Source organism: Scyliorhinus canicula, chromosome 3, assembly GCF_902713615.1.
Source record: "Scyliorhinus canicula chromosome 3, sScyCan1.1, whole genome shotgun sequence".
In the NCBI taxonomy this organism is placed as follows: Eukaryota; Metazoa; Chordata; class Chondrichthyes; order Carcharhiniformes; family Scyliorhinidae; genus Scyliorhinus; species Scyliorhinus canicula.
The window spans coordinates 210,466,533-210,493,747 of record NC_052148.1 but is presented as its reverse complement, the minus strand read 5'-3'; the positions used below and the strand labels follow the sequence as shown (position 1 = coordinate 210,493,747).

At 45.0% G+C, this 27,215-nt stretch overlaps 1 protein-coding gene across 3 annotated transcripts in view; it reads right to left on the bottom strand.

Moving 5' to 3' along the window:
- Positions 1 to 27,215, bottom strand: part of LOC119963269 (tolloid-like protein 1) — a 484,046-nt gene that overhangs the window by 40,424 nt on the left and 416,407 nt on the right. For all 3 annotated transcript variants that reach the window (XM_038792118.1, XM_038792119.1, XM_038792120.1), the window contains 2 exons: positions 10,969 to 11,149; positions 4,808 to 4,933 (listed from right to left, as the gene is read on the bottom strand). In XM_038792118.1, the coding sequence (XP_038648046.1) occupies positions 4,808 to 4,933; positions 10,969 to 11,149 (307 nt within the window). The remainder of the gene's footprint in view (positions 1 to 4,807; positions 4,934 to 10,968; positions 11,150 to 27,215) is intronic.

Sequence of the window (27,215 nt, the reverse complement as noted above, 5' to 3'; positions counted from 1 at the left end):
TATGTATTTTGGGACTTGTGGGAGGAAACGGGAGCACTCGGAGGAAACCCACACAGAAACAGGGAGAACGTGCAGACACAACACAGACAGTGACCTAAGACGGGAATCGAACCTGGGACCCTGGTGCTATGAAGCGACAATGCTAACCACTGTGCTACCGTGCCACTCTTGAAAAAAGAGATTATGGGAAGGACCTACCGGCTGTTCACGCTGGCGGGAATGCCCGGTCCAACACGGCGATGAGGGGTGCTGTCAATGGTAAACCCTGTTGGCAATGGTAGATCCCACTGGCGGGCTGCATCTGCCACCGAAAAACATGCGGCAGTGTGGTGGGAAAATCCCGCCCTATATTTACTACTTTCTAGTCTGATCGAACTTTTCCAGAATCTAGCAAATTTTAACCACCTTGTTTCAGACACTACGTTGAAGTCCTTCAGGACCCAGAGACTTATCAGCCTGCAGCTCCATCAGTTTACTCAGTACTGCTCCACTAATGATTGAAATTTCACAAAGTTCCTCTCTCCGTTCCACCTCCTGAGTTTTAAATTTACTGGAATGTTTTTTGTATCCTCCATATTAAAGACAGAAGTAAATACTTGTTCAATTCAACACCATTTCTTTATTATTTACTATTAACTTCCCATTCTAACTCTCTAGAGGAACAAGACTCACTTGACTTCCTATTTTCCTTTTTAAATACCTGCAAAAACTCTTATTGTCTGTTTCTACATTTCTAGCTATCTTCCTCTCATTCTCTCATTTCTTTCCCCGATTAACCTTTAGTCATTCTCTGCCATTCTTTATTTTCTGACCAACCATCCGACTGGTCACTCACCATGCCGCATTTGTATGTTTTTTTCATTAAGTTTGATGCTTTCCTTAACTTCATTAGTTAACCACGGATGGTAGGTCCTCCCCTTTCTCTTTATAGTAGGAATAGAATCATTCGGAGTATTCCGAAATATCCCCTGAAATGTTTGCCATGGTTTCTCTATTGATCTATCCCCCGGCCCAGGGTCCCAGTTCACTTCAACTCGCTTAACTTTCATGCCCACATGGTTGCCCTTATTTAAGTACTAATCTCAGACCCACTCTTCTCCCTTTCAAACTGCATGTAAAATTCATTAATACTGTGGTTGCTGCTACCGAGTGGTGCCATCACGGAGGACATTAATTATTCCTGTAACATTGTAACTTGCTTTCTGGTTGGTTCAAGAATGTGCTGCTCAAAAACAATTCTCTCAAAAGCATTTTATGAACACCTCATCTAGGCTCTGCTGCCAATTCCATTTTTTCCAGTTTATATGTAGATTAAAATCACCCATAATTATTGCCATTTCTTTATTACAAGTATTACTTCTTGTGCCCTTCGTCCTACATTGTGGTTACTGGTAGTGGCCTCTTTCTCCTACTACCCTCAAAAGGGTCTCTGCTGCTTTCTTCTCTGCTGCGTGTTTGAGGAATACAGATTCACTGCTGGCAGGCCGAGGAAAATCTAACCCAGTACAAAAGCAAAATCTGTTCTAACAATAGGTCACTCGAGGTGGGATTTTCCAGGCCCGCCTTATTCCCACCAAAATTCAATGGACCTTTGGCTGCCTTTCCAAATTTTCCGTCCCGTCTGCGACTTTTTTCCCGCCGTGATTAGGACTGGAAAATTCCGGCCTCTGTTACTTTCTACAGATGCTGCCCCACTTTGAGTATTTCCAGGATTTTCTGTTACTATTTACAAAAGATTTACCTTGTTCACTTTAAAAGGGGGAAAGATAGGGCTAAGTTTACATATATACATGCCTGACATTCCCTCCCCCAGTTTAGGTGCACCGCACGCAACTGTCCATCATTAAAATTAATGGACTGAAAAACATTTTCTGTTTAAAATGCTGCCCCGTGTTTATCTGAAACGTTCTTATGGTTGGATATCTCTACATATGTGGCCAACTGAGATCAGGAATATCATATGGCTTCTTTGCATAGATGAAAACCTAAATTGGAATTTCTTTGGTGAGGCAAGATACTTGATAAAATTTTGGAATGGAAACAAATAGGCACATGATTAATACTGTTTTCAAGTGAAGAAATGATTCATTAAATAAAATTACATGATCTATCGGGAGGCCAGGATTTTCCACTCCTAATCATGGCACGAAAAAAAGGCGCAGACGGGACGGAAAATTTGGAGAGGCAGCCAAAGGTTCATTGACTTTTGGTGGGAATAAGGCGGGACTGGAAAATCCCAGCTCGAGTTAATATTCAGGTCAATGACCTATCATTAGAACATATTTTGCTTTTGTACTGGGTTAGATTTTCCTCGGCCAGTACATGATCTGCTGACTTTAACTGTCATAACTCAAAAGTTACAGCTCAGGACTCCCTTTAACAAGGTAGGCCATCATCCTTAATAGGGCAGCAGGCTTGGCGACAGCCACGTAAGTCGCTGGGGCCTGTAAAATTCGACCCTGGGTGCCGCAGCCTGCCAAAGCATTAGTTAGCCATGCAACATCTACGTAATAAACACTACAGAGCTCAATTCAGCTCTCCTCGTCTTTTAATCTACCTTCTACCTTCCTGGTACCATGCAGATATTGTCAATTTTTTTATTAACAGTTCCACCAATTCTTAATATGTTAATAATCCATTAAGTTCAAAAACCCAAAGCTTAATTTTTACATGGGACAAAAATTGTGCTCAAAGTATCTGTGCTGGTGTTTTACCCTTCATGATACTTCTTCCAATCTACTTTGTCTAAACTTATAGAACATAGAACATTACAGCGCAGTACGGGCCCTTCGGCCCTCGATGTTGTTTCTATTCCATCTAGCATCCCTTTAAATGTATCTATGTTATTTCTCCAGAGAAAATAGGAATTGTGGGATTGAAAGAAACATTGTTACTACTTAGGCAATAAATTGACAATAAGGCTTCTTTTTCAATTTTGCACTCCTGGCAGGAATCCTCACCCGCTGGGAACATCTATTGGAAATTCAGCTGTGCATTGCACATTATTTAACAGCTGTTATATTCCTTCCTGTTACAGATGTGATGAAGCTGAGAACTAACCATTACCCCATCACATATCAAAGGGCCTTGTGAGGGCTTCTTCAGTCCTGTTTCAAATTACAATATTGTATTTTCAAAGGCTATGATTAATCGTTGGAAAGGCCAAGGCAGAATTTCAGTGGTGTAATGTCGCTGTTTGATTTCACTTTTTATTAAATGAAAGCTTCGCAGCAGTTCTTGTGGTTGAAGTGATGCATTTGAATAGTCAGTAGTACCCACTGAGCCCTCAGAAAGCCTTTCACAAATATATGTATTTAAATATGCTGAATTGTTTCTTATTATTGCCCTGGTGCATATAAAGAGAGAAATTGAACATGTCAACTTTAAAACATTATTGTTCAACAATTTCTGTTCGAAAATAGGCAAATGGTAGATTTGTTGCTATTTTAAAAATAATTTAGATCATAAAATTTATGTATAAAAGTGAAGCTTCTGTCTCATCTGTCGTGTAATCCTCACTATCTAAAGTTCCACAAAGGAATAATAATAACAGAAATAACAGAAATTTCCTTATAAACTATACAAATGTTGTTAATCCCAGTGATCCATTAGTACGTGCCAACTGCTGGAGATGTTTTTCCAATTCACTGATGAGGGAACATAAATAGTCTCACAAAACAAGCAGTCAGTAGCTGCATCCCATGTTTCTGTTTTGTAAACTGCAAAATTGGATCCATATATATATATGACATTTATGCAGTGCTTTGTCAACATCTTTTACAGTTGTAAAATTGACATAACTCTGCCCCAGTCCACATGCAAAATTACGATGTTGATAGAACAGAACGTATTTTTGGTGGTCCTGTCATTAAACTGATAGACAGCACTTTAATAATATACACTTTGGAAAGACCTTAGGCGGGATTCTCCGACCCCCCCCCGCCGGGTTGGAGAATCACTGGGGGGCGGCGTGAATCACTGGGGGGCGGCGTAAATCCCGCCTCGCCACTCTGACGCTGGCTGCTGAATTCTCAGGCTCCGGTTTTTTGGCAGGGGCGGGGATTGCGCCGCGCCGGTCGGGAGCCATTGGCAGTGACAACCCCCCCCCCCCCCCCCCCGGCGATTCTCCGGTCCCCAATGGGCCGAGCGGCTTCCCGTTTTTGGCCAGTCCCGCCGGCGTGAATTAGACCAGGTGGCCTGGCCCGCGTTCAGGACCCACCAATCTGTGGGGGGGCCTGTGCCATGGGGACACTCTTTCCCTCCATGCCAGCCTGTGTAAAGCTCCGCCATGGCCAGCGGGGAGAAGAAACGCCCTGTACATGCGCAGGAATCACGCCAGCGATTCGGGGAACAAGCTGGCGCTCCTGCACGTGCGCCAACTCACACCGGCGGAGGCCCTTCGCTGCTGGTTGGCACGGCGCCAACCATTCCTAGCCCCCGAAGGTGCGGAGGATTCCGCACCTTCCGGGTGGCCCACGCCGGAGTGGTTCACGCCACTCTTTGGCGCCGGTACGCCCCCCCCCCCCCACCGGAGAATCCCAGCCCTTGCCTTTGACTACATTCAGGTTTCTGACATCACACCAACATCAAACATTACAGCTAATCACATAAGCAGCATTGTTTTAGTTCTTATTCAAATGATTCTGAAACAGTACGTCAGTTTGCATGATTTTTTATGATATCCTATTTTGGAAGCATGTGTCAAGCAGCTGGAAAATGATACCCAAGTTATTTTAACCAGTTCCCTTTTGGGTTAACCATCAAACAATAAGTATGTTATTCTTGTTTAACAAATAACAACACGTACCTTCTTTGCAGTCATGTTTGTTTTCATGTAGTACAAATCCATTTCGACACTGACACACATAACTTCCTACTGTATTGATGCATTCATGTTGACAGCCACCATTGTCTTTAGAACACTCATCTTTATCTGCAAAAAGGATGATACAATATGTACTTATGAGCTAATAGCCCTAAACATTTAGGTAAGGATGAAAATATGCCTGTGTATTCATCCAGAAAGGTAAACTAAAGCACAGGTCCGACTTCCCATAGTACACCTTTTGCTTTAGCTATACCCATTCACTATTAAGCTTGCACTTTCTCCTACAATTGCCAATCCATCAAGCAGGCATGAAAAGAAGCTTTTGGATTTGGCAATGGCTCCAAGCTGTTTATAGTCTCCTTAGCAAGGGACAGCTCAGTCTTGCTTGTTCGTATCATGTGTAATTTTTAAAGTGCTTGATAGTGCATTATGTTTAAATGAATCTGGACATTTTGTAAGCACACAATATAAGCCAGCAGGTGTTAAGAACTAGAAGAAAAAAAATCTTGTTCACTTCAAACAGACCAACTGATCGAGGCATCATTTTAGCAAATGATGTTGCTTATTTAAACTAATCCTTAATAAAAGTATAACTGTGTTAGAGGTGAAGCAAATATTAGCACAGAAGATATAACTCCTGGAATCTGCATAAAACAGCCACAAAACTCACTACAGGGGAGAAAAGCCAAAAATATTATTAGCAGCCATTCCATGAGTGGCAGTCAACTCTCACCATTCTACATCATCTCTCAGGTCAGGTACGGGATGGTTCGTCCATTTGGTCAAAAGTGGCTGACTGTTTCTGACACTCAGTTTAATGATGAAATAGGCTTTATTACTTCAATATGTAGGGAAGTGAGAGGCACAGGGGACTGTTAAATACTAAAACAGGTGGGAGCATTTGAGCAAAATAAAAATTCCCAGGATTCTCAATTTGTTCAGTAATCAATCATACAAATATAGGGAAAGATGAAATGAATGCATTGAGCCTGGTGATCATAATATATCAAATTTTCATCTGATATTAATAAAAATAATAAATGGTTTGCTGGGAATGAATTAAGAGACTAACTGTAGGTAAAATGATTGGGTTTCAAAAAGCTTATAAAACGAAAGAAGTTTTGTACATAAAGGTTTGTCCTTTTGTATAATGACAAATCATATTTATTCAGCAACTTTTCTTATTATCTTATAACTATCAGCTAAACATATTGCATTTCTTGGTGGCCATGAAATAAGATCTGCATATATTCTGTAATGGTGGAATAATTTGCTTAAATAAATGGTTTGTCCTGGCAGAAAATATATTTTTGCTGGTGTTGAACAGAAATCAGTCTTCCAGTTTTGAATGGATGCGTCAGTCCCCACATAATGAAAGATCCAGCCCAAAAATTGTGTTAGATGTCAACCAATCAGTGGACATGTGGTCGTACCTCTGAGACTCTCAGAGGCCACCAGTCTGTCAGTAATACGTACTCGGCTGGAAGGGGAAACCTGCATCAAGTTCTTGCAAGATTCAAAAACAAAAATTTTCTCTTTGCATGGTGCTTTCTTGTCTGTGGAAGAAAACGTACCAAAATGGCACCAGAGATGAGTGCATACTGATTGTTCTGAAGTGGATTATCTCTTTTGAAACCAGGGTTCAAAAATTACTTCTTGTATTCATGTAAAGACTTTGACTAAACAAGCAACATAACAAAGGTTGACTTATACCTCAGTATTAATTTAAAATTTGTCAGATTATTTCAGGATAAATTATTGATGCTTTTTTTTAGTTTTACTATGCAACACATGTTAAGATTATTTGACCAAAGAGAGTAAAACATCAATTTACGTATCTAAATTTTGTCATATTTTATCTCCAACTGGCAAACGACTATAGCACGGGCACGGTAGCATTGTGGATAGCACAATTGCTTCACAGCTCCAGGGTCCCAGGTTCGATTCCGGCTTGGGTCACTGTCTGTGCGGAGTCTGCACATCCTCCCCGTGTGTGTGCGGGTTTCCTCCGGGTGCTCCGGTTTCCTCCCACAGTCCAAAGACGTGCAGGTTAGGTGGATTGGCCATGCTAAATTGCCCTTAGTGTCCAAAATTGCCCTTAGTGTTGGGTGGGGTTACTGGGCTATGGGGTTAGGGTGGAGGTGTTGACCTTGGGTAGGGTGCTCTTTCCAAGAGCCGGTGCAGACTCGATGGGCCGAATGGCCTCCTTCTGCACTGTAGATTCTATGATAATCTATGATAATCTATAGTCAATAAATTATTGTGTGGCGGGGGGGGGGGGGGGGGGGGGGGGGGGGGGGTTGTCAAGAGACAACATGCATGACAGTCTTCTGTTTGCTTTTTGGAGCACGCCTTAAATCCAATTATTTTAAGTGGTGAATTATCTTTTAAAAAAGCAGACAGAAAAATGCAAGCATGTTAAGTGTTCATCTCACAAGAGGTCACAGATAAAGACAGTTTCACTGATCGAACTACCTATTGGAACATGGGAACAGAGTACATGATTTAACCCTCTGAGCCTGTTCTGCCATTCAATCAAATCATGGCTGATCAGGGATCTAACTCCATGGCCTGCATTCACTCCCTGTGTTGGGTGTGCAGAGTCAGGAGAACTCCTGGCTCCATGAAGTCGACTCCTGATGAAGTGCCTCAGAAGTTCAGATTTTCATTGTGGGGAGGTGGGGTTATGGGAGTCATTCCTCTGCCCCTGGAAAGAGTTTGAGGGCAACCAGAGGCTGTGAGGTGTAGAGGCGGGCTTGCCAAAATGCACTTCATCCCAGCTGTGAAAAAAAGAATGAAACTAAAGAAACCACTCTCCAGGACGCACCCCTCACCTTCGCCACATACAATGTGTCATCCATGCAAACCCATGCAATTGCAGATCCCCCACCTACCCTCATAGCATTCTACATCCTGTGTACCAACTTATGCCCCTCCTCCCACCCCCATGGCCCTTTATTGTTCCTCTGCCAATTTGGTGCCATGGTCACCGATGCCTCCTCCCACAACCGTTTGCTCTTACAATCCCATGCCAACTCACCAAGTATCCACCATAGGCAGACATCAGGCGTTATGTGGAGATTAAATACATTTCTTAAGTGTCTATTGATTAATCCACTATTGAAAAAAACACTAATTATTTTTTTAAAGTACATTTGACTTCCTTTAATCCCTTTTGAGAATAATCATTTGTATTCATGGTCTCACTTCAAAGACTTAAGCACTTAGAGCTGACAATCAAACTAAACTAACAGGAAACCCTCTTGCAATAATGATCGGTTGTGAAATCATCCATGCAGCACTAATCCTGTAATGGCAATGGCAATTTCAGGTTTATGTCAGCAGAGAGAATAAAATAGCAAGTACTGTTGTTTTCCAACACTTGACAGTTTTTTAAAAAATATTTAAAGGGCAAGTGATTTAAATGTTTTGACAAGTTGACTGCTTCTTTTGACAGTTCTAATGAGCTTAACAATTCCAATTAATTTGTTTATCTTTTTTACACACATTCATGGTTACTTTTAAAATTCTCAAAGGGCATCAGACTTCTCCCAAAGGTGTCCAGGGATCATATCCAAAAGGGTACACCAACTCTCCAAAGAACTTTGGTAAGTTTAGACCTTGTAGGAAAAGGACTAATGGGCTTATTTTCCACTCCCAACTTGTGAAGATCAATCAACTAAGGCAGATGCACTTTAGCATGTACGACTTCCTCCATAAATCATGAATGTCCAAAGTTTGACTGCCACCTGTTTACACGCACCCTCATTCCCTACCCCCGACCACCCACTCCCCACAAAAATGATGGGAGCCAGATTAGGGAGTGGGTATTCCAGAATTGGGATCTGGCAACATTTTCGCAAAGGCCTCTCCATCTGTGCAAATGTTTAGGCCCATATATCACCTCAGCCTGATATTCTTTTATACATTTGGTTAACAGCTGAGGTTATTCCTAATTATTCATGTCCTGTCTCTCAACCTTGTTCCTTGTCTGAGGTGTGATGACCCTCCATTCTTCTTTGCACAAATCACTCCCTTAAGCAGCTACATTCTACATTATACTCAGTACTCATTATTGTAATGTCTTGTACACTCCTGCGGAAAAGGTGACCGTTGTTTTTCACCATTCTGTCCCACCTCTTGGACACTGCATAGGTCTCAAATTCCTTTTTTTGTAAAGTTGGAGCTTGTGATCTCAGCATAAATAGAGGTAAAATAGTGGGGACTAATAAACCACATCCTTCTGCCATTACCTACAGGCAATAAAAAGGGGTGAAAGTGAGCAGATCCAGACTGTGGCAGGGTCACTGGAGGAAAATTAAAGTGGCCATTTATTAGGATTGGGTGGCTGGGGGGGGGGGTGGTGAGAAATCAACGGAAGGCCCACCTCATTTGTCTTTCTAGATCTTTACACCATCCAAATGGATTTTACAGATGAAATTTCAAGTTTGTATCTCCTTTGGCTATTGTACTTTTCTGTCTCCTCTTATTATGCCATTTCTCTTATGACTATCTCTGTTCCTCGACAGCTTGCCTCTTTCTCAAATGCTCGTCTCTCCATTTTCTCCTTTTCTATTTCTCACTTCTAGCCTTCTTAATCTTTGCTTTGGATCTTTCTTTGTCATTTTTCTCCTGTTGTGGTCCTGTGCCCGTTGGTCATAATGGGGATTTTGATTACCAATGTGGCAAAGTGAGGGGTTCAGGGAAAGTTTGCTGGAGGAGCTAGATTTTGATTGGGGATGAACAGTGAGAGCAAAAATTAGTCCTCTAAATCCTGCCATTAATTGTTGAATACATCAATTAGCAATGTAAACAACTAGTAAATTAAAACTGTTTTGCTATTGAGACAAAACGACAGAGTCTGCATCATTAATGTATACATACCCAAATTGTAGGTTAGAATACAGAGGGCACATTTTAAAAAATTAAACAATGAAAATGGAGGAATCAGACATAAAAGATACAAAAGAAAAGTGAAACAAATGAGAATAACATTAGAGCAGGTCCAGGGTCCACCACCATAGCTTTGCTAAAAGTGTGGCAAAGAGCAGGTGCAAGGAAATTCTTGACCAAAGAAGAAACTAAATAATTAAAGCAGATTCATGGTTTTAAAAGCACAAAAATTAGTCAGGTTCATACTTAGAAGCCTTTTTTCAAGTGAGCCACTTTAGTTGCGAAGTGACATTCTGAAGAGATAGCTAATGCATTTGTACCGCAGGGATGGAAACTCGCTAATGACCCCAAAACCATCTTGATTTCTGTATACAATATCTGGGCACATCTGCTTACTCATTAAATTCTCAGACTCCTGAAGGATAACTGTGCCTTTGTGAAGCATTATCCCAGCAATAATACATTATCGTAGGCAGTAACCACATCCTAGTATATTGGATTGGAAGAGAAGCAAGAACTCTGCTGAAAAGAAGTCATCTGTGACGAAATACTGTATTTCCTTTTTGGATTTCCTTCTTTTGGTTTTGCCATGCAATGTCATTCCTGGGGAGAGCGGGGGGGGGGGGGGGGGGGGGGGGGGAGGAGAGAGAGAGAGAGAGAGAGAGAGAGAGAGAGAGAGAGAGAGAAAATGACCTGCACCCAGGTTTCTTACAATATTGCTCAAGAAACAACCTACAGGAAGATGCATCCCAAGTAGATCCTTCGTTTGATGGCTGTTCCTTCTGCCCATGCTTCACAGTGAGCTTTGGTAGATCATCTCCACCATTCCGTGGAAAAATAGATTGTCGATTCAAAGTGTTGGATTGCTACCCAGTCTGCTTTAAAACACTCAATGTTTTATAACTTTTGGAACTTAATGTAAGCCTACAATGATGAAATCACAAATTAATACATATGAGCCTCAACACACAATTTTAATTGAGATGGTGGAATTCCTCTCACCACTCTTCAGTTAAGGCTTCTACTCTTTTGAGCAAAACAAATAGTCAAATAAACCAATTAACTAAAGAGACCCCCATAAAACAGGCAATTCTGATTTTATATGCGCATTACAGTATGAGTGTCATAAACCGCTGTAACCAAATTAAAGGTTTTAAAGTATTAGTTGAACATCCTGACAGTTTGTGATATCTCTTGAATATCTTGTTTGCAAATGTGAGGCTCAACAATCTGTCCAGTTAACCTACCTGAAAAGAAATGGGCCTTGAATCCTTTCTTTGAAACAGTATTGTCAGATTTGAATTCAATCCTCATATTATTGTATTGGGATGTTATAACTTCAGGCACTTCAGTCCCACAAAACTTCCCATGAAGCTTGGAATCTGATGAAAGGCCACTGCGGATCTCAACATAATCATATTTGCATATCTGGTAAAAGCCAAACAGATAACTTCAGTTACAAAAGACATGCATGTGAAAAACTCCACGGTATGATTTTTCATCATTGCTGCTTTTAAATTTGTTCAATATTGCATTGGCACATTGATCAAAGTGTGAAAAGCTAAAGATAAAGATTTGAGGTTTTTTGATGCAATTTATATCCTGCAATTGGTAACTGATGAGCAAGAAAGGCCAGAGCCACAAGTGGAATATGTAATGTCACCCACATAAATTCTTAATATGTTATATTTCATCAAGACGTACATTTAACATTAATTTATTAAGGAACTAGATCAAGTTTATTAGACACAATGGTAAAAACAATTGGCATATTAAAGGGATGATGCTAATGAAATAGAATATTTTGCACAGAAATAGGCTATTTGGCCCAACCAGTTCATGCAGACATGGAGACTGTGGGCTAACAATTTGCTCGCCTCATTTTCTGAGTGCAGAGGATTGCTGTTAATGACCTGCCATCGGAGATGGACAGGACATAAATTTGCTGTTCTCACCACATTACCATGATTGCAGCATAGATTAGAGTGCTTCTCATAAGGCTGGCTGCCTATGCGTTCAGCTGAGCGAGAGGCAGACCAGCACAGCCAACCTGCTCTTCTTAAAGGCCGTCTGTCCAAAAGGAAAATTGCACTGAATAATTTGGCTGCAATTTGCAACATGGAACACCATGGCAAAGGCAAACAGTTTCAATCTGATGGATATGCTGTTGGAGACATGAGTGGCGGAGGTTGAAAGGAAGAGAAAAGTCAAGGATCTAAGGGATCCCAGGAGGCTCTCAAGGCCCATCTTCGGAAGGGAATGAGAGCAGATAGCTAGGGAGCTCACTTCCTGGTGTCTGGACCCAAGAACCTATCAGCAGTGTCACCAGTTGTAAATGTCAGTGAATGCACCTTCAGATGATGGGCAAAATTTGTCCATATTTTTTCAGTGCGTCAGGCTCTGACGGAAACCTGGCAAGTAGCTCTCAAGCTGTACAGCCAAATTTTCAGTCCAGGTTTTGAGCCACTCTGGGGAAAGAAATTCGGGGGGCCATGGTTTAAGCCTTCACTGTGGCAGGGCGGGGCAGGACCAGATAGAACTGGCAAGGTCCGTTCCACAGAGTCAGCAATGCTAGTTCCACAGATCTCTTTTTTTAAAAAGGCATCCTGATCAACACAGAAAACCACCCCCCTCCCCACAGACTTGAGAGACCCCACCCCTGCACAAGTATAGGGTGTTCCTCCATCACCAATCAGCATTGGGGCTCACACCTCCCCCTCCAACAAACATAACATGAACCCTGACCCTAATGGGTCTCCCTAGAGGGTCCGCCACAGCACTGCCCTGGCAGATATTGGCACTGCCAGGTTAAAGATGCCAACCTGTGCTAGGGCAGTACCAGGGCATGTTCCTCTTCCCTCTGGGGTTATTTAAAAAAAACTGTTTTAAATAAATTTAGAGTACCCAATTATTTTTTTCCAATTAAGGGGCAATTTAGCATGGCCAATCCACTCAACCTGCACATCTTTGGGTTGTGGGGGTGAAACCCATGCAGGCAGGGTGAGAATGTGCAAACTCCACATGGGGCCAGGATCGAACAGGGTCCTCAGCTCCTTGGGCCGCAGTGCTAACCACTGCACCAACTTGCCCCACCTCTCTGGATTTATACTTACTTGTGCACCCTTGGGGGAGGGGGGATCCATTTGACTGATTCATACTTTTCCAAACCTGTTGTAAACCTCGTCAATATGAATATTCAGTGAGAGCAGGATTTCGATAAGGAGATTAAAATGTTTGCAATTCCATTAAAATGAGATTCTCACCCCTTTGTTGCCATGAACCTCGTTACGTCACTGGTGAGAGTCAGGAAACGAGATCTCTCCCTCACAAAGTCACCTAGTTCACCAGCCTGTAATGGGTGGAGAAGTGCCAGATAGCAGATCTGTGCAGCATGTGCAAGCCAGTCTAATTGCCGGTGCAATAAGCAATGTTTGCCAGCATCCAGGAACAGTGATGACAAAAGAGGATCACAGCCAAAGATCCTCTTCTGCCTTCCGAGGAGGGTTGAACTATGGCCAAACTCCTCAGATTGGTCGCGGTCAGTCTGCTTCCTATTATCCTGTTTCCCACTCCAAGCAGGTATTGGAAAGGCCCTCTGTGCCGTCCAGCCAGATTGCATCTCCAGATATATGATCAGGAGAGCACTCACTGTGAATCCACAGTAAACGTCACCCACAAACGCCTCAACCACTGCTCCATTCTCAAAGCACTGGCCTTTGTTTCTCCCCCTCTAACAACAGCCTTTCTTTGAGCTCAAATATTATGTCCTCATTCTGCCCTTCTGCCTCCATCTAACAAATGAAGCTTCCACTTAAACCTTCTCATGAAAGTTGATCTTGTGAAAAACATCCCTCATCTCTCCAACACAAGGTTACCCTGGAGATTCTGATCATTCTGGAACGACACATTTCATGGGTATAATAGATAAAACAATACGGACACAGCAGTATGCACACATGCACCAGCAGAGCTGGGCATGAGCTGTGACTTCTGTTGACACTGTCATCACCAGCCCCAGCTCCTCCGGAGGGACGTCACCCCCATTCTGGCTCCTATAGTCCACCCCCAGTCAGTAATATTGCTTTCTTCAATAAGACTAACATGCCCAAAATGGTCACCTAATAGGGGATGACAAGTGCACCTCCCATGGGAAACTGACCAATGGATCCAGGGCAGAGATTATGGAGAGGGTTAGTCAGGTTCCCTCATACCAAGATGTGAACGTGGCTAGAATGTTGCCTGTTGCCCAGGCATACCAGGACAGCATATATTGGCAGCTTTCCAGAGACTCACAACAATGGCCAACGTCACCTTTAAAACCAAAGAGACCATTCGTAGAGTCAAATGTATAAAGGGAATTCTCTAGATTCTAAATCCCATGTTGTGAGCAGGTTTACAATTAAACTCCCTGCTCATGTAGCCACACAGTGCACTGTATAATGAAGCTGCTTCCACTTCCTATGAAATAAGCCAGAAAATAAAATAGTAGATTCAGTTCCAAAAAACAAAAAGGAAACAAGATGTCGCCAGTTAGAATCTCATTTCCCGACTCTCGTCAGATTCTAAGCCTGCACCACTGTTTTGGCTGACAGCTGAAGTGGGCGCAGAATCACCTCCAACATGTCCTACCGACCAAACCACCAACCTCACAAAATTCGCAATGCACCACACCCCTATCACTTTCCCATCTGCAGTAGTTCAATTAGGGATGGGCAACAAAATGCTAGCCTTCCCAAGAAAGGATATTTAAAAAGTTCCCTGCCACTCAGGGCTAACACCAAACATCCAGATACTCCACCTCACCCTCACACACTAACTGATCATGCAAGAATCTAACCTACCTCTCGTTGCCTCCACATACCTCCAGCTAGTCAGCTGTGGCAAGTCTATGATCTATACATTCAGCAACCGCATGATCACCTAATATTCTGCCCTCTTCCATGAAGGTAAGGGTGACACTCAAAGAGCTCGATGGAATAAATAAACACCTGCATCTGCTGAACCACATGGAGGAGATGGCTTTCCACATCATGGGGTTGGTGGTGGCAAAGACAATGGCATCCAATGTCACTAAGCACTCTGAGGATAATGTCACCTTCCTGTCTTTTTCCCCCTCTCAATTCGCAGCTTATCCTCATCTGCTTTCTGACATAATAAGAAACTGCAGATGCTGTGAACATGGAACTCCTGTTTCCAACCCTCCCCCACTTCCTTTACACCGACCTCCTTCTGATTTTCTTCTTTCAATCATCCACAAATTAAAACCTGCCCAGTCATCATGACCCAAAGAGATGGAGTAACAATGTAGCACTAACGAGGTGGCACATATTGATGGTTACAAAGGAATTAGAGACATTTCCTTTATTGTGGAATGAAACAATGCTGTGTTTTTGTAATCATTCTTTATTGAATGATTGTGCAAGTGTCCAGTATCGTACTTGCTTCTCGGAGGGAATTGGCAGAACCTGCAAGCTCATCCGGCCCACTCTTCTACGCATTGTAAAGGGCAATATCCAAGATTACTCTCAGCAGGCATAAGTAAAATGTTGGAGGTGAACTCAAAGCCCCGCAAGGACTCTGCCAGCCAACACCGTGAGATAGACATACATTTGGGCAGCACTGATGCCATCCTTTAAGCCTATCATTTTCATTTTGTTTTCATTTTCTTACCTAAATTGACCATTCCCACTGCAGCCACTCCTCCTAACCAGTTGAAGGGATCCCCCAGGGGCACAAAAGTACGTATAACACCAGAGGGAAGAGGAACATGTCCTCATACTGCCCTGGCACAGGTTGGCACCTCCAACCCGGCAGTGCCAACATGTGCCGGGGCAGTGCTGTGGCGGACCCTCTAGGGTAACCCAGTGGGGGCAGGGCCCATGTTATGTTTGTTGGAGGGGGAGGTGAGAAACCCCGAAGCTGATTGGCGAGGAGGAGGAACACCATATGCTTGAGAGGGGGGTTGATCTCTCATGTCCGTGGGGTGTATACAAGGCCCCTTCCCACATCACTCCTCTATGACCCCACCCCTTGTTTTCTTTGGATCCCCCCTCCACTCCTCCATGCTCCTGACTCCACTCCACAAACCCACCCCCCTTAACACTGATTCACCCTTGTCAGGTCTGAGTCTCCGTGCAAACTGCCATCCTCTTGCTCCCCTTCCTAGTGCTGTAGAATTAAATGAGGAAAACCACTGACCTTACAGACAATTGCACAAATCTAGCTGGTGCACACCACCTTTAAACAAATGCAAATCGGGTGTCATGAGATTCACGTGTGCTGCTGACTTTTAATAGGTGTTATCCAAATTAGGAGGCATAAAATTACTCTTCTCATTGTCCTGCCCCCGAGTTGACAACATAGTCTGACATTAAAAAGGTAGTGGGCAGCACAGTGGTGCAGTTGCTTACACTGCTGCCTGATGGCGCCGAGGTCCCAGGTTCGATTCCAGCTCTGGGTCACTGTCCGTGTGGTGTTTGCACATTCTCCCCGTATTTGTGTGGGTTTCACCCCCACACCCCAAAGATGTGCAGGGTAGGTGGATTGAAAAGCAGCTCGCCGCTGTGCAGCAAGGCCGATAGAAGCCGGGTGACCCCGCTCTCAGGATCTACCTGACTAGCAATACCTCATGAGATTGAATGTGATCTTGCGAAATGTTGCAATGTAAATCCTAGCCATTATAGGTTCCCAGGTAGCACTGCTAGTCAGGCACAGGCACTGCCAGGGTACCAGGCTGGCAGTGCCAAGGTGCCAGGTTGTGTTTTGCCCACGCCGTGCATCGGACCTGGAGGGGGGCTGCCTTTACTAAGTGGGGGAGGGGGGGGCTCGATGATCACCTTATAAGTGATGTTGGGGGGTTCGGGGGGATATGTTGGGGGATCTTGAGTACTGGGTGCCATTTAAAAATGGCACCGCCGATGATGAGGTCCCAGGTTCGATCCCGGCTCTGGGTCACTGTTCGTGTGGAATTTGCACATTCTCCCCGTATTTGCATGGGTTTCGCCCCCACAATCCAAAAATGTACAGGGTAGGCAGATTGGCCACACTAAATTGCCGCTTAATTGGGTACTCTAAATGGCACCACGATCTCTTCCTGCACTGACAATCGGAGATCCTCTGTGCAGGAAATGAGACTAAGTGTTGCCTCAGCGGGGCCCCAAAATAAATAGTCCTATTAAGTAGCAGCGTCTTTCTCGTTGCTGCGAGTGCTGGGTAACACCCGGCTAAATGGGCTCAACACGTGTCTCTGCTTCATTTCCGTTAAATCACACCCGTAGTCATTATTTGGGAGAATCGCACCTGAGATCTTCTGGTGAGTTTTTAAACCATAAGCACCTCAGCTTTGATGAGGGAGATTTCAGATTAAGACTCACACTATTAGCTCAAAGTCGATGGGTGGGATTCTCCGTTCCGGGATTCCCGGATCGCATTAACCAATGGGACAGAGAACTGGGTGTCATGGCAAAATATGGATCAACGCCGTGCACCGATCTGAATGCTCCAACCCCTGGCTGAACACATCAAAGTGCCAGGGTGCCAGTGCCAAGGTAGTGGGGATGCCAGGGTACCACCACTCTGCCAAAAGCCCCCCCTCCCCCAGTGCGATTACATCTTTGTGGATACCAGGGCTAAACTGCACCGCAGCAAGTTCTCCTGGGTATGGGGGTTTGATTCCAGGCCTTGGGATGCTCCGGCGCAGACATATTTAAGTGTACCTTGCTGCTCACTTGAATATGCAAATCTGGATCCTGCCCAGTCAGGACGAAATCCAGATTGCTATGTCTCGCGAGATCAACAAGATATAGAACATAGAACATAGAACAGTACAGCACAGAACAGGCCCTTCGGCCCTCAATGTTGTGCCGAGCCATGATCACCCTACTCAAACCCACGAATTCACCCTATACCCGTAATGCAACAACCCCCCCCCCCCTTAACCTTACTTTTTATAAGGACACTACGGGCAATTTAGCATGGCCAATCCACCTAACCCGCACATCTTTGGACTGTGGGAGGAAACCGGAGCACCCGGAGGAAACCCACGCACACAGGGGGAGGACGTGCAGACTCCACACAGACAGTGACCCAGCCGGGAATCGAACCTGGGACCCTGGAGCTGTGAAGCATTTATGCTAACCACCATGCTACCCTGCTGCCCCTTGCTACCCTGCTGCCCCTTATGAGGTGTCCCAAGCATCGTAAATCTCACGTGCGCTCAGTAGGGGGCGAAGAGGCTGTATGATCATGGCCTGTATCTCCTGTATCCTTCAAAGGTGCAACATATTAACTGCTGTAGACTAGTGTGTTTTGATTAGCCAGAATTCTTTTTAGAAAAAAAGAGGGACTTTCGGTGGCATGATCTGAGGGGGAGATACGCACAAAATGGCTCCCGCTGAAACCTGACCTTTTTACGCTTTTTCTCGGCACCCCGGAAACTTACTGGAACAAGTCTGGAAATTAACTGGGCAGAGTTCCTTCATCTTTACAATGTCCAAGGGAGGACATCGGCCCGAATTTTGATGGCAGACTGAAACCTCCCACAAATCAACTGGAGGCAAGATGGTCACAGCAGCTTCTCATTCAGCCAGCCCACTAACGGCCGAAGCACTCAACAAATGTTGGACTTTGGATCTTAAAAGATTAATCGAGGAGGCCTTGGTTCATTCGTTCAGCTCTCGAGATCACCAGCCAGACAGTTGAAGCACAAGGAGCCATAATCAAGGACATGGAGTCTGCATTGTCTGACTATCATGATAGGATCTCCTCCTTGAAGTCCGACCTTGCCGTTGTGATCAAGGATAACAGGACATTAACATCCAAGCTGGACGGCCTGGAGAACAGATCCAGAAGGCAAAATGTTTGTGTTGTGGTTGATTGGAGGGGATAGAAGGCCTCATCCCTATTCAGCATTTCTCAGATATGTTTCACAAAATGGTGGGTGAGAACATACTTCCATGACCCCCAGAATTAGACTGGGCCCACCGTTAGTTTTGGCCCAAGCCTCACACTGGAGATCCTCCTCGCGCAGTAATCACAAGGTTTCACAGCTTTGAGGAGAAGGAGTTGATGGTTCGATGGGCAAGGGAGCACCAGGATTTTACATGGGAAGGCCACTCTATCAGATTATACCAGGACATGAGTGTAGACGTAACCAAGAAATCTTCCCTATTTAGTCTAATGGAATACCCGATGGAGTCAACTTCATTATCCATGTGGTCTTCACATAACATTCTGTGAAAAAGACTATTTTTTTGACTCGTTGGGAGATGCAGACTCCTTTGTCCAGAAGCACAATTTGTGCTCCGCTTAATCTGATCCATGGCTCACTGCATGGGCACTTTTCATGTCTGTTGTTTGGGTGTATTCTTGATGACCGTAGTTATATATGAAGAATTTCTACTGTCCGCTCCCTACAATAACCTATTTTCTCTCGTTTTGTTATTACCATTTGGTGCAGCTTCCAGTCGCCGTTGTGGCGCTCTAAGTTAAATAATTTTTTTCTCCCCAGTTGGGAGTCTCCCTGCTAACATATATTAGTTAACGGGAGTGATGTTAAAGAGTCTTCTGCAGCTCATAATAGTTTTAAAAATGGTCAAGAGTTTTTGTTGAGTTGTGTTCTGCTGTTTGTATGTTTGAGGTTAAGTTTTTGTTTGCCACCGTTCCATTTGCTTTTGGGTGTGGATCTGCTCGACTTCAATGGCGTATTTGGGTTGGGTGGGGGGGCGGGGGGAGTGTGTTTTAGTGTTAGTTACTGATGGTGTCTGCTTGTTTCGCTTTGTTGAGTCTCGTGACTTAACTTGGTGACCATCTTGGTTAATCTTGCTTTGCTTTCGCAGTGCCCCTTGTTTAACATCCTTCCTTGGCAATGGCTGATCCAGTTTTCAGGATGCCGGGAGACCTCCAATCTGACCGATCACCTGGAACATTAGGGCTTTGAATGGCCCTGTAAAATGATTGAGAGCATTTGTGCATCTTAAGAGCCTAAATTCTGATATTTGTTTTCACAAGAAATGCATTCAAGATCAGACCACGCTGGACAAAGGATGGGTTGGGCAAGCTTTTCATTCTAGTTTTAGTAGCAGGGCCAGGGGCTCAGCGATTTTAATCAACAAAAGAGTTAAATTATCCTTATCCCAGATTGTGGCTGAGCCAAATGGTCGATACGTACTCATATGCAACTCCCTATTGAACACCCAATAGTTCTGCTTAACGTTTATGCCCCTAATTGGGATGATATGAATTTCATCAACTCTTTGTTGTCTTCCCTTCCCGACCTTGACACATACCATCTTATCTTCGGGGGCAACCCGAACTGTGTTCTGGACCTAACATTGAATCAATCATAACCCAAAATCTTTGTTCCATTGGAGGTGACCAGGGCTTTGTTTTCCTTCATGGCACAGCTGGGAAGGGTAGACTCTGGTCGCGTTTAACATCTGAATGAGAGAGATTTCTCCTTTTTCTCGCACGTTTACCATGCAAACTCTCACATTGATTTTTTTCATTCTAGATCGGGCTTTCCTCTTATCGATAGAGGCAGCTGAGTACTCAGGAATTGTAATCTCTGACCATGCCTCACACTTTGTTGATTTATTGCTGGAGTCCAGCCCCACCCAACGTCCACTCTGGAGGTTGGATACTACTATGTTGGCCGCTACAAAATTTTGCGAGTGCCTGTCCACCTCTACTGACGACTACACTAAATTAAATAGATCCGACTCCGTCTCCCCTTCCAGTTTTTAGGAGTTTCTTAAGGCCGTCCTCAGGAGGAGAATTATTTCTTATAGGACACGTGCTAAAGATGACTAAATTAGTACAACAGAGGCTAGTGAACTCCATTTTAGACGTAGGTCACCAGTACTCAATCGATCCCACATCGAAATTATATGCAAGTAGATATAAGGTGTAGACCAGTTTGAGCTACTGACCACCAATAAGGCTGTATGTCTGCAACAGCGCCCCAGGGGTACTTTCTACGAATATGGGGAGAAGGCCAGTCGTCTTCGAGCACACCAACGTAAATGGCAATTGACCTCCGGTGAGATCCGCCAGTTTTCAACCCGGGGGGCAACTTAGTTTCTGCCCAACTCCAGGTCAATGCGGCTTTTATATCCCACTACGGTGACCTGTATAAATCTGAGCCTCCCATCGACAAGTCGATCGTGGCTGATTTTCTGGACAGCCTGCCCATTCCACCTGTTGAAACAGTCAAGAGTTGTGAGTTGACCTCCACGTTTCACCACAATGAGATTTTAAATACATTGGTCGTAAGGCCTCTGGCCTAGATGGCTTTCCAATCGAGTTTTATGAGAAATATTTGGAACAATGTACGCCTTTGCTGTTAGATATGTTCAGCGACTCCTTATCCCACGATTCATTGCCTCCAACCCTTTCTCAAGCGTCTATTTCCTTGCTCCTCAAGAAGGTCAAGGACCCGACCGCATGCAGCTCATACTAACCCATCTCGCTCGTCGATGTAAAGCTGCTCACTAATGTTTTGGCGCTCTGGTTGGAATCTTGCCTTCGAAGCATAATTTCAGAGAACCAAACATGCTTTGTAAAGGGTCATCAGTTATCAGCTAATATACGTTGCCTTTTGAATGTTATACTTTTTCCCTCTCCTGCACCCAAGCCAGAGGTGATATTATCTCCAGAAGCAGAGAAAGCATTTGACAGGGTAGAATGGGACAACTTGTTTGAGATTCTTGAAATATTTGGATTCAGCCAAAAATTTGTCTCATTGATCCATTTGCTGTACAAAGACCCTACTGCCAGCATTCACGTGAATACTTTGGGCTGGGCTCTCCGAGCGGCGATGGCGAAATCGCGTTCACTGATTGGTCTGAGAATCATTTTTTACGCCAAAATCAGGGGCGGCGCTGTTTTGCGGATGCTCTACGTTGTCGGGTTGGCCTCAGGATGTCACCCGAGGCCCTTCCTGCGGTGATATGCATCACTGTAAATACACAAGGGGTTAATGTAAATACACTGCAACTAAGTAACCACTAGTTGGGTCATTACAACAGGACACAACCAATGGATAATCAGGACATCCAGAGGTGGCATTTTAGCCGACAGCAGGTTGTGGCATTGTGGCATTTCCTGCTGGCCTAGTTATTTAGAGACCCAGGATAATGATTTGGGGAATCGGGTTCGATTCCCACCATGACAGGTGATGGAATTTAAAGCTCAATGCAAGATCTGGAATTAATGATGAACATGACACAATAATGTTTGGGCAGCATGGTAGCACAAGTGTATAGCACTGTGGCTTCACAGCGCCAGGGTCCTAGGTTCGATTCCCTGCTGGGTCACTGTCTGTGTTGAGTCTGCATGTTCTCCCCGTGTCTGCGTGGGTTTCCTCCGGGTGCTCCGTTTTTCTCCCACAGTCCAAGGACGAGCAGGTTAGGTGGATTGGCCATGATAAATTGCCCTTAGTGTCCAAAATTGGGTTACGGGGATAGGGTGGAAGTGAGGGCTTAAGTGGGTCGGTGCAGACTCGATGGGCCGAATGACCTCCTTCTGCATTGTATGTTCTATGATATCCTATGATATACTATGGAGTGGGCAGGGAGATGGTAGATGAATTTCAATGGGGAGAAAGGTGAAGTTATTTATTTGGGCAGCACGGTAGCATTGTGGTTAGCACAGTTGCTTCACAGCTCCAGGGTCCCAGGTTCGATTCCCGGCTTAGGTCATTGTCTGTGCGGAGTCTGCACATCCTCCCCGTGTGTGCGTGGGTTTCCTCCGGGTGCTCCGGTTTCCTCCCACAGTCCAAAGATGTGCAGGTTAGGTGGATTGGCAATGCTAAATTGCCCTTAGTGTCCAAAGTTTCCCTTAGTGTTGGGTGGGGTTACTGGTTTAGGGGGATAGGTTGGAGGTATGGGCTTGGGTAAGGTGCTGTTTCCAAGAGCCGGTGCAGACTCGATGGGCCAAATGGCCTCATTCTGCACTGTAAATTCTATGATTCTATGATTACCACAAGGGGGCATTACACAACCCATATAAAAGGACAGGGCACACATGCTGTGCCTCTGTCCACAGACAGACATCCAGAGAGTACATCAGGGTTGATCAGAAGCATCACACCCAACACGTGGCTTAGAGCAGACTGGTTTAGTAAGACAGAGCTACTACAGTTAGATTAGCAGGAGAGTCGAATTCATTTAAGAACTGTGTTAATAGTTCAATAAACATATTGAACTCATTACAAAGTCTGGACCTTCCTTTGTCAAAGCATACATCAAGGAAGCTGCTTATGCTACATGAAGAAGCATAACACAACATGCTACCAGTGAGTGCCTGTTGAATCTATATAGTTCAACTCAGCAAGATCCGTGACTACCAGCAACAGCACCCACGCAAGATGATCGTGTAGCCCTCTAAGATGGACACCAGTCTACAAAATGGAGAACCACAAAGAATACAGGGAAAAACAGCCATAGTAAGGACACACAGCTTGCAGAAGCATTTAGCATTTTTGCACGTACAAAACCGGTTTCAAGGCAGTTGCAGAAACACAGCCAAAGGTGCAAATAGGAAAGCGATCTGCATACTAATGAGGTGATACCGGCCCAGTCCCAGATGCAATAGAAACATTTTAAGTATCAATCGATACTTTTCTATAGCTAATCAGCTAGGATGGCGCCAGAGAAACCAGAACAATGACCCCTAGGAACCGCCCCAGCCATCGAGAAACGACCCCAGGATAAGGGAGCTCAAAACGTATCGATCGGGAAAGACCCAATCGATGAGGGAACCGCCCCAAGGGGCCTGGACCTCCTGGGACCTATAAAAAGAAGGTCCCACACATGATTTGGTCTGTTGCTTCCTGACTCCAGCCTAGGCTGTTGCATCCTGACTCCAGACTCCGACCCCAGCCTCCAGATCCTGTCTTTCATCAGCGGCCGTTGAGCATCAGCCATCTATCAGTAAGTGCCAAAACAACGATCGCTACGTGACCCAGGCATTGCTTATACTCTTGCCGACTTTAATAACCAGAAGTTGCAGACCAAGAACGGGACGAAGGCCTTGCCCCCCTGACCTTGCCTGTTCCTTTCTAGATAAGTATTTAGTCGTTTAATAGTAGGAATAAGTATTAGTCTTTTAGCGTGTGCATGAGTATTTATTATATTTGTTATAATAAACACTAATTGTTTGGACTTACTGATCAATGTTTAGATTTATTGCTTTGAACTTGACCTTGATAACTTGTGACAGTGTCTCATACGGCACCTGGCGACTCCTGAGCATAGATACAGATACAGAGCCAAACCAGTGTTAAGCACATGTCCTTTAAATGGAGGCGTGTTAATCACACTAACAGTAGAACGAGCAACATTTAGTGGCGACTCTCAGACGGGACGCAATTAGAAGTGGCACCCCCACTCCGTAAGAACCCAGAAATTTGAATTAGAAATCTGATTGGAAAAAAGGAAAAATCACAAGTGGTCAAGGTGTTCAAACCAATAACGATAATTCGGAAGTGTGTTTTGTGCATGCGTACTAACAGGGTTGTAAGGTTAACCTGAGAGCTTTTAGTTGCGACGAACTGTCAGGAGTTTTTAAGCGGAACATAGCAAAAGCCTTACCCGTCTTTTAAAACATTACCTCAACACCCCCTGTTCCAAATTTAAGTAAGAAAGAGAAAATGGCCATGCAGGCAATGGAGCGCCTCATGAACCCAGAGCAGTTCTTGGTCGCAGCGACCAGCAGTAGCCGAATAGGTCAGTGGCCCGTGTGGGAGCTGGAACTCCGCAAGTATCTGAAAGGAAAGGGATGGCCCCTTTGGAATGAGTTCTGTATGAATGAGGAGACAGGTCCCGGGAGTATAGGACATACTTGGTGGGAGAACCTCTCTCAAATTCATAAGAAAAATCCGAGTAAAGCACGCAAGCCGATGGCAATCGTGTCCTGTTTGGCACAGTTGCGAGGCACTGAGGAGGTCGTTCGGACGCTCCGAGCAGAGTTAGAAGAGAGGAATAGAATGAGTAAAGTGGATGTCAGGGACATCAAGAAGGAAAACTTAGAACTAAGAGGGAAGCTGACAGAGAAGGGTAGAGAGGTGGATGATGCCAAGAGGGCACATCAGTCGTGTCTAGCCCATCGGAGCAGTTCCCAGACCCAATACGAAAAAGCCTACCAAGATGTGCAACGTGAAGTCCTGATAAGAGAGGAATCGGAAAAGCAGGTAGAGGCATTGCAGAGGCAATGCTCTGACCTAAAGGCAGCTTTAAGAGCACTCCATGCTGCCACCACTGAGCAATGACAGAGCACAGTAGACCATGCAAAATGTAGGCAGCAGATTGCGGAGCTGCAATTGTTGCTTTCAGTGCAGAATGGGTTCCAAAGCACCTTTGGAACGCAGTTAGATGAGGAGAATGCCCCAGACTGGCAGGAACTGAGTGAGACAGCGCAGCGCTATGTTCAAGGAACATGTGCACCAGCAGCGCAGCAGAAAAGGAGAGCACCCCAACCCCCCACAGATCAGATAGCATCCGCACCTATGAACCCAGTCACCACCCAAAGAAAGGCAACCACAGACGGCGCACCCGATATCACCTACACCACCCCCTTAACTGTAACGTAACTCAGGGACGCGTGTGAGAAAATCACTCCGTTTCTCCCCACCGGAGACCCCCACCAATTTTTCGCAAATGTTAAACAGCAGGCGACCATGTACGGCCTGGACGATAGAGAGCAGGTTAAGCTCACGGTTCTGAGATTAGACCCATCCGTAGTAGCAGCCCTCCCCGACCCACAGATCGTTGGAGGAGGCACACTAGAGGAAATGCACACCTCCATTTTAGGTGCAATAGGGTATAACAGAGGAGATCCAGTTGAAGGACGAAATAAATGCAGACAAAAGAGAACAGAGCATCCCACAACATTTGCAGGAAGGCTGTGGATCCATTTCACTGCAGTTTTTGGCGAATTAAACCGAGCGCGTTTGAACCGTGACAACATGGTTAAATGGACACGCACCATAATCTCCCATGCCACAGATGCAGGACAGAGTGCTTGCAATAGTTACGACCCCTCAGAGGAGGCCCATAACGAGAAATGGGTTCTGAAAAGATTGTCCCGCGCTTGGGAACAATCGGTTCAGGGCAAAATTAAAATAAAGACCCCAGATGAAGCTCAGGCTGCAGCGGACATTCAGGCAGTGAGAGCGCACCAAAACCCCGCATGGGTAAACGAAGGGAAGAACAGCCCTCCACAGAAGTCGCAGGAATGCTACAACTGTGGTCAGTTAGGACATTTTGCTAAGGAAGGCAATGCACCCCAAAGATCACAGAGAGGCCAGCAGACAGGCACTCTGAACAGAAATAGAGCGAAGCCTATTCACAGTATAGGAATACAGTCAGGACAGACCAATGTGGACGGAACGGACTGACAGTGTTCGGGCTCCCCCACTTGGGTCTGTGACACCCTCTGGGACCAATCCGGGAGACCGGTAGTCACAGCAAAGGTTCGAGGGAAGCCCATAGAGTTACTTTGGGACACAGGACGGTCCCGCACCACAATTAATTCCACCACCACGGCACAGGCAGACACGTGGCCGACCACATCCACCATTACACTCAGCGGTTTTACAGGACACTCACAGCAGGGACACATTACAGCCCCCGTAGCAATTCAGCTAGGGACCATCTCCACCAGACACCCCGTTGCATTAGTTAATCTACCCCGTACAGCAGAACACATACTGGGTATAGATTTCATGAATGCTCATAGCCTGTCGTTCGATCCAGTAAACCAGTGTGTCTGGCGAATGGCAAAATCAGACAGAGCACCCGCTACTCTCACAGTAGGAGAGTATGCGAATAGGATTAGCGCAGTAGGCGACTATTGTTTCGACCCGACCACGCTTAGCACGGGCAAACAGGTTAGGACAGTTTTGAATAAACACAGGACAGCATTTGCCAGTCACCGGCATGACTGCGGCAGAGTGACTGGACAAGTTCAAGTTACCGGACCTGACCCCCGACCACAGAAACAGTACCGATTTCCCCTAGAAGCAGAGGGAGAAATAGGAAAAGTAATAGATAGCTTATTGGAGCAAGGTGTACTTAGGACAGTAGCCTCGACCAATAATGCACCTATTTGGCCAGTGAGAAAGCCCGACGGATCATGGCGCCTGACCATCGATTATCGGGAGCTCAACAAAGTAACCCCCACGGTAGCAACAAGTCCCGAGACCATGCTCAAACAGGGACTCCACTCAAAATTCTTCACGGTTTTGGACATTAGCAATGGCTTCTGGTCAATCCCATTGGCAAAGGCGTGCCAGTACAAATTTGCCTTCACATTTAAAGGACAGCAGTATACGTGGACATGCCTCCCACAAGGATTCCACAATTCACCCTCCATTTTCCACCGACAGCTGGCAAATGGTTTAGTAAAATTTTCCCGCCCCGAATGTCTGGTACAGTATGTGGACGACCTATTACTGCAGACAGACACAAAGGCAGAGCACATTACGCTTCTGGCC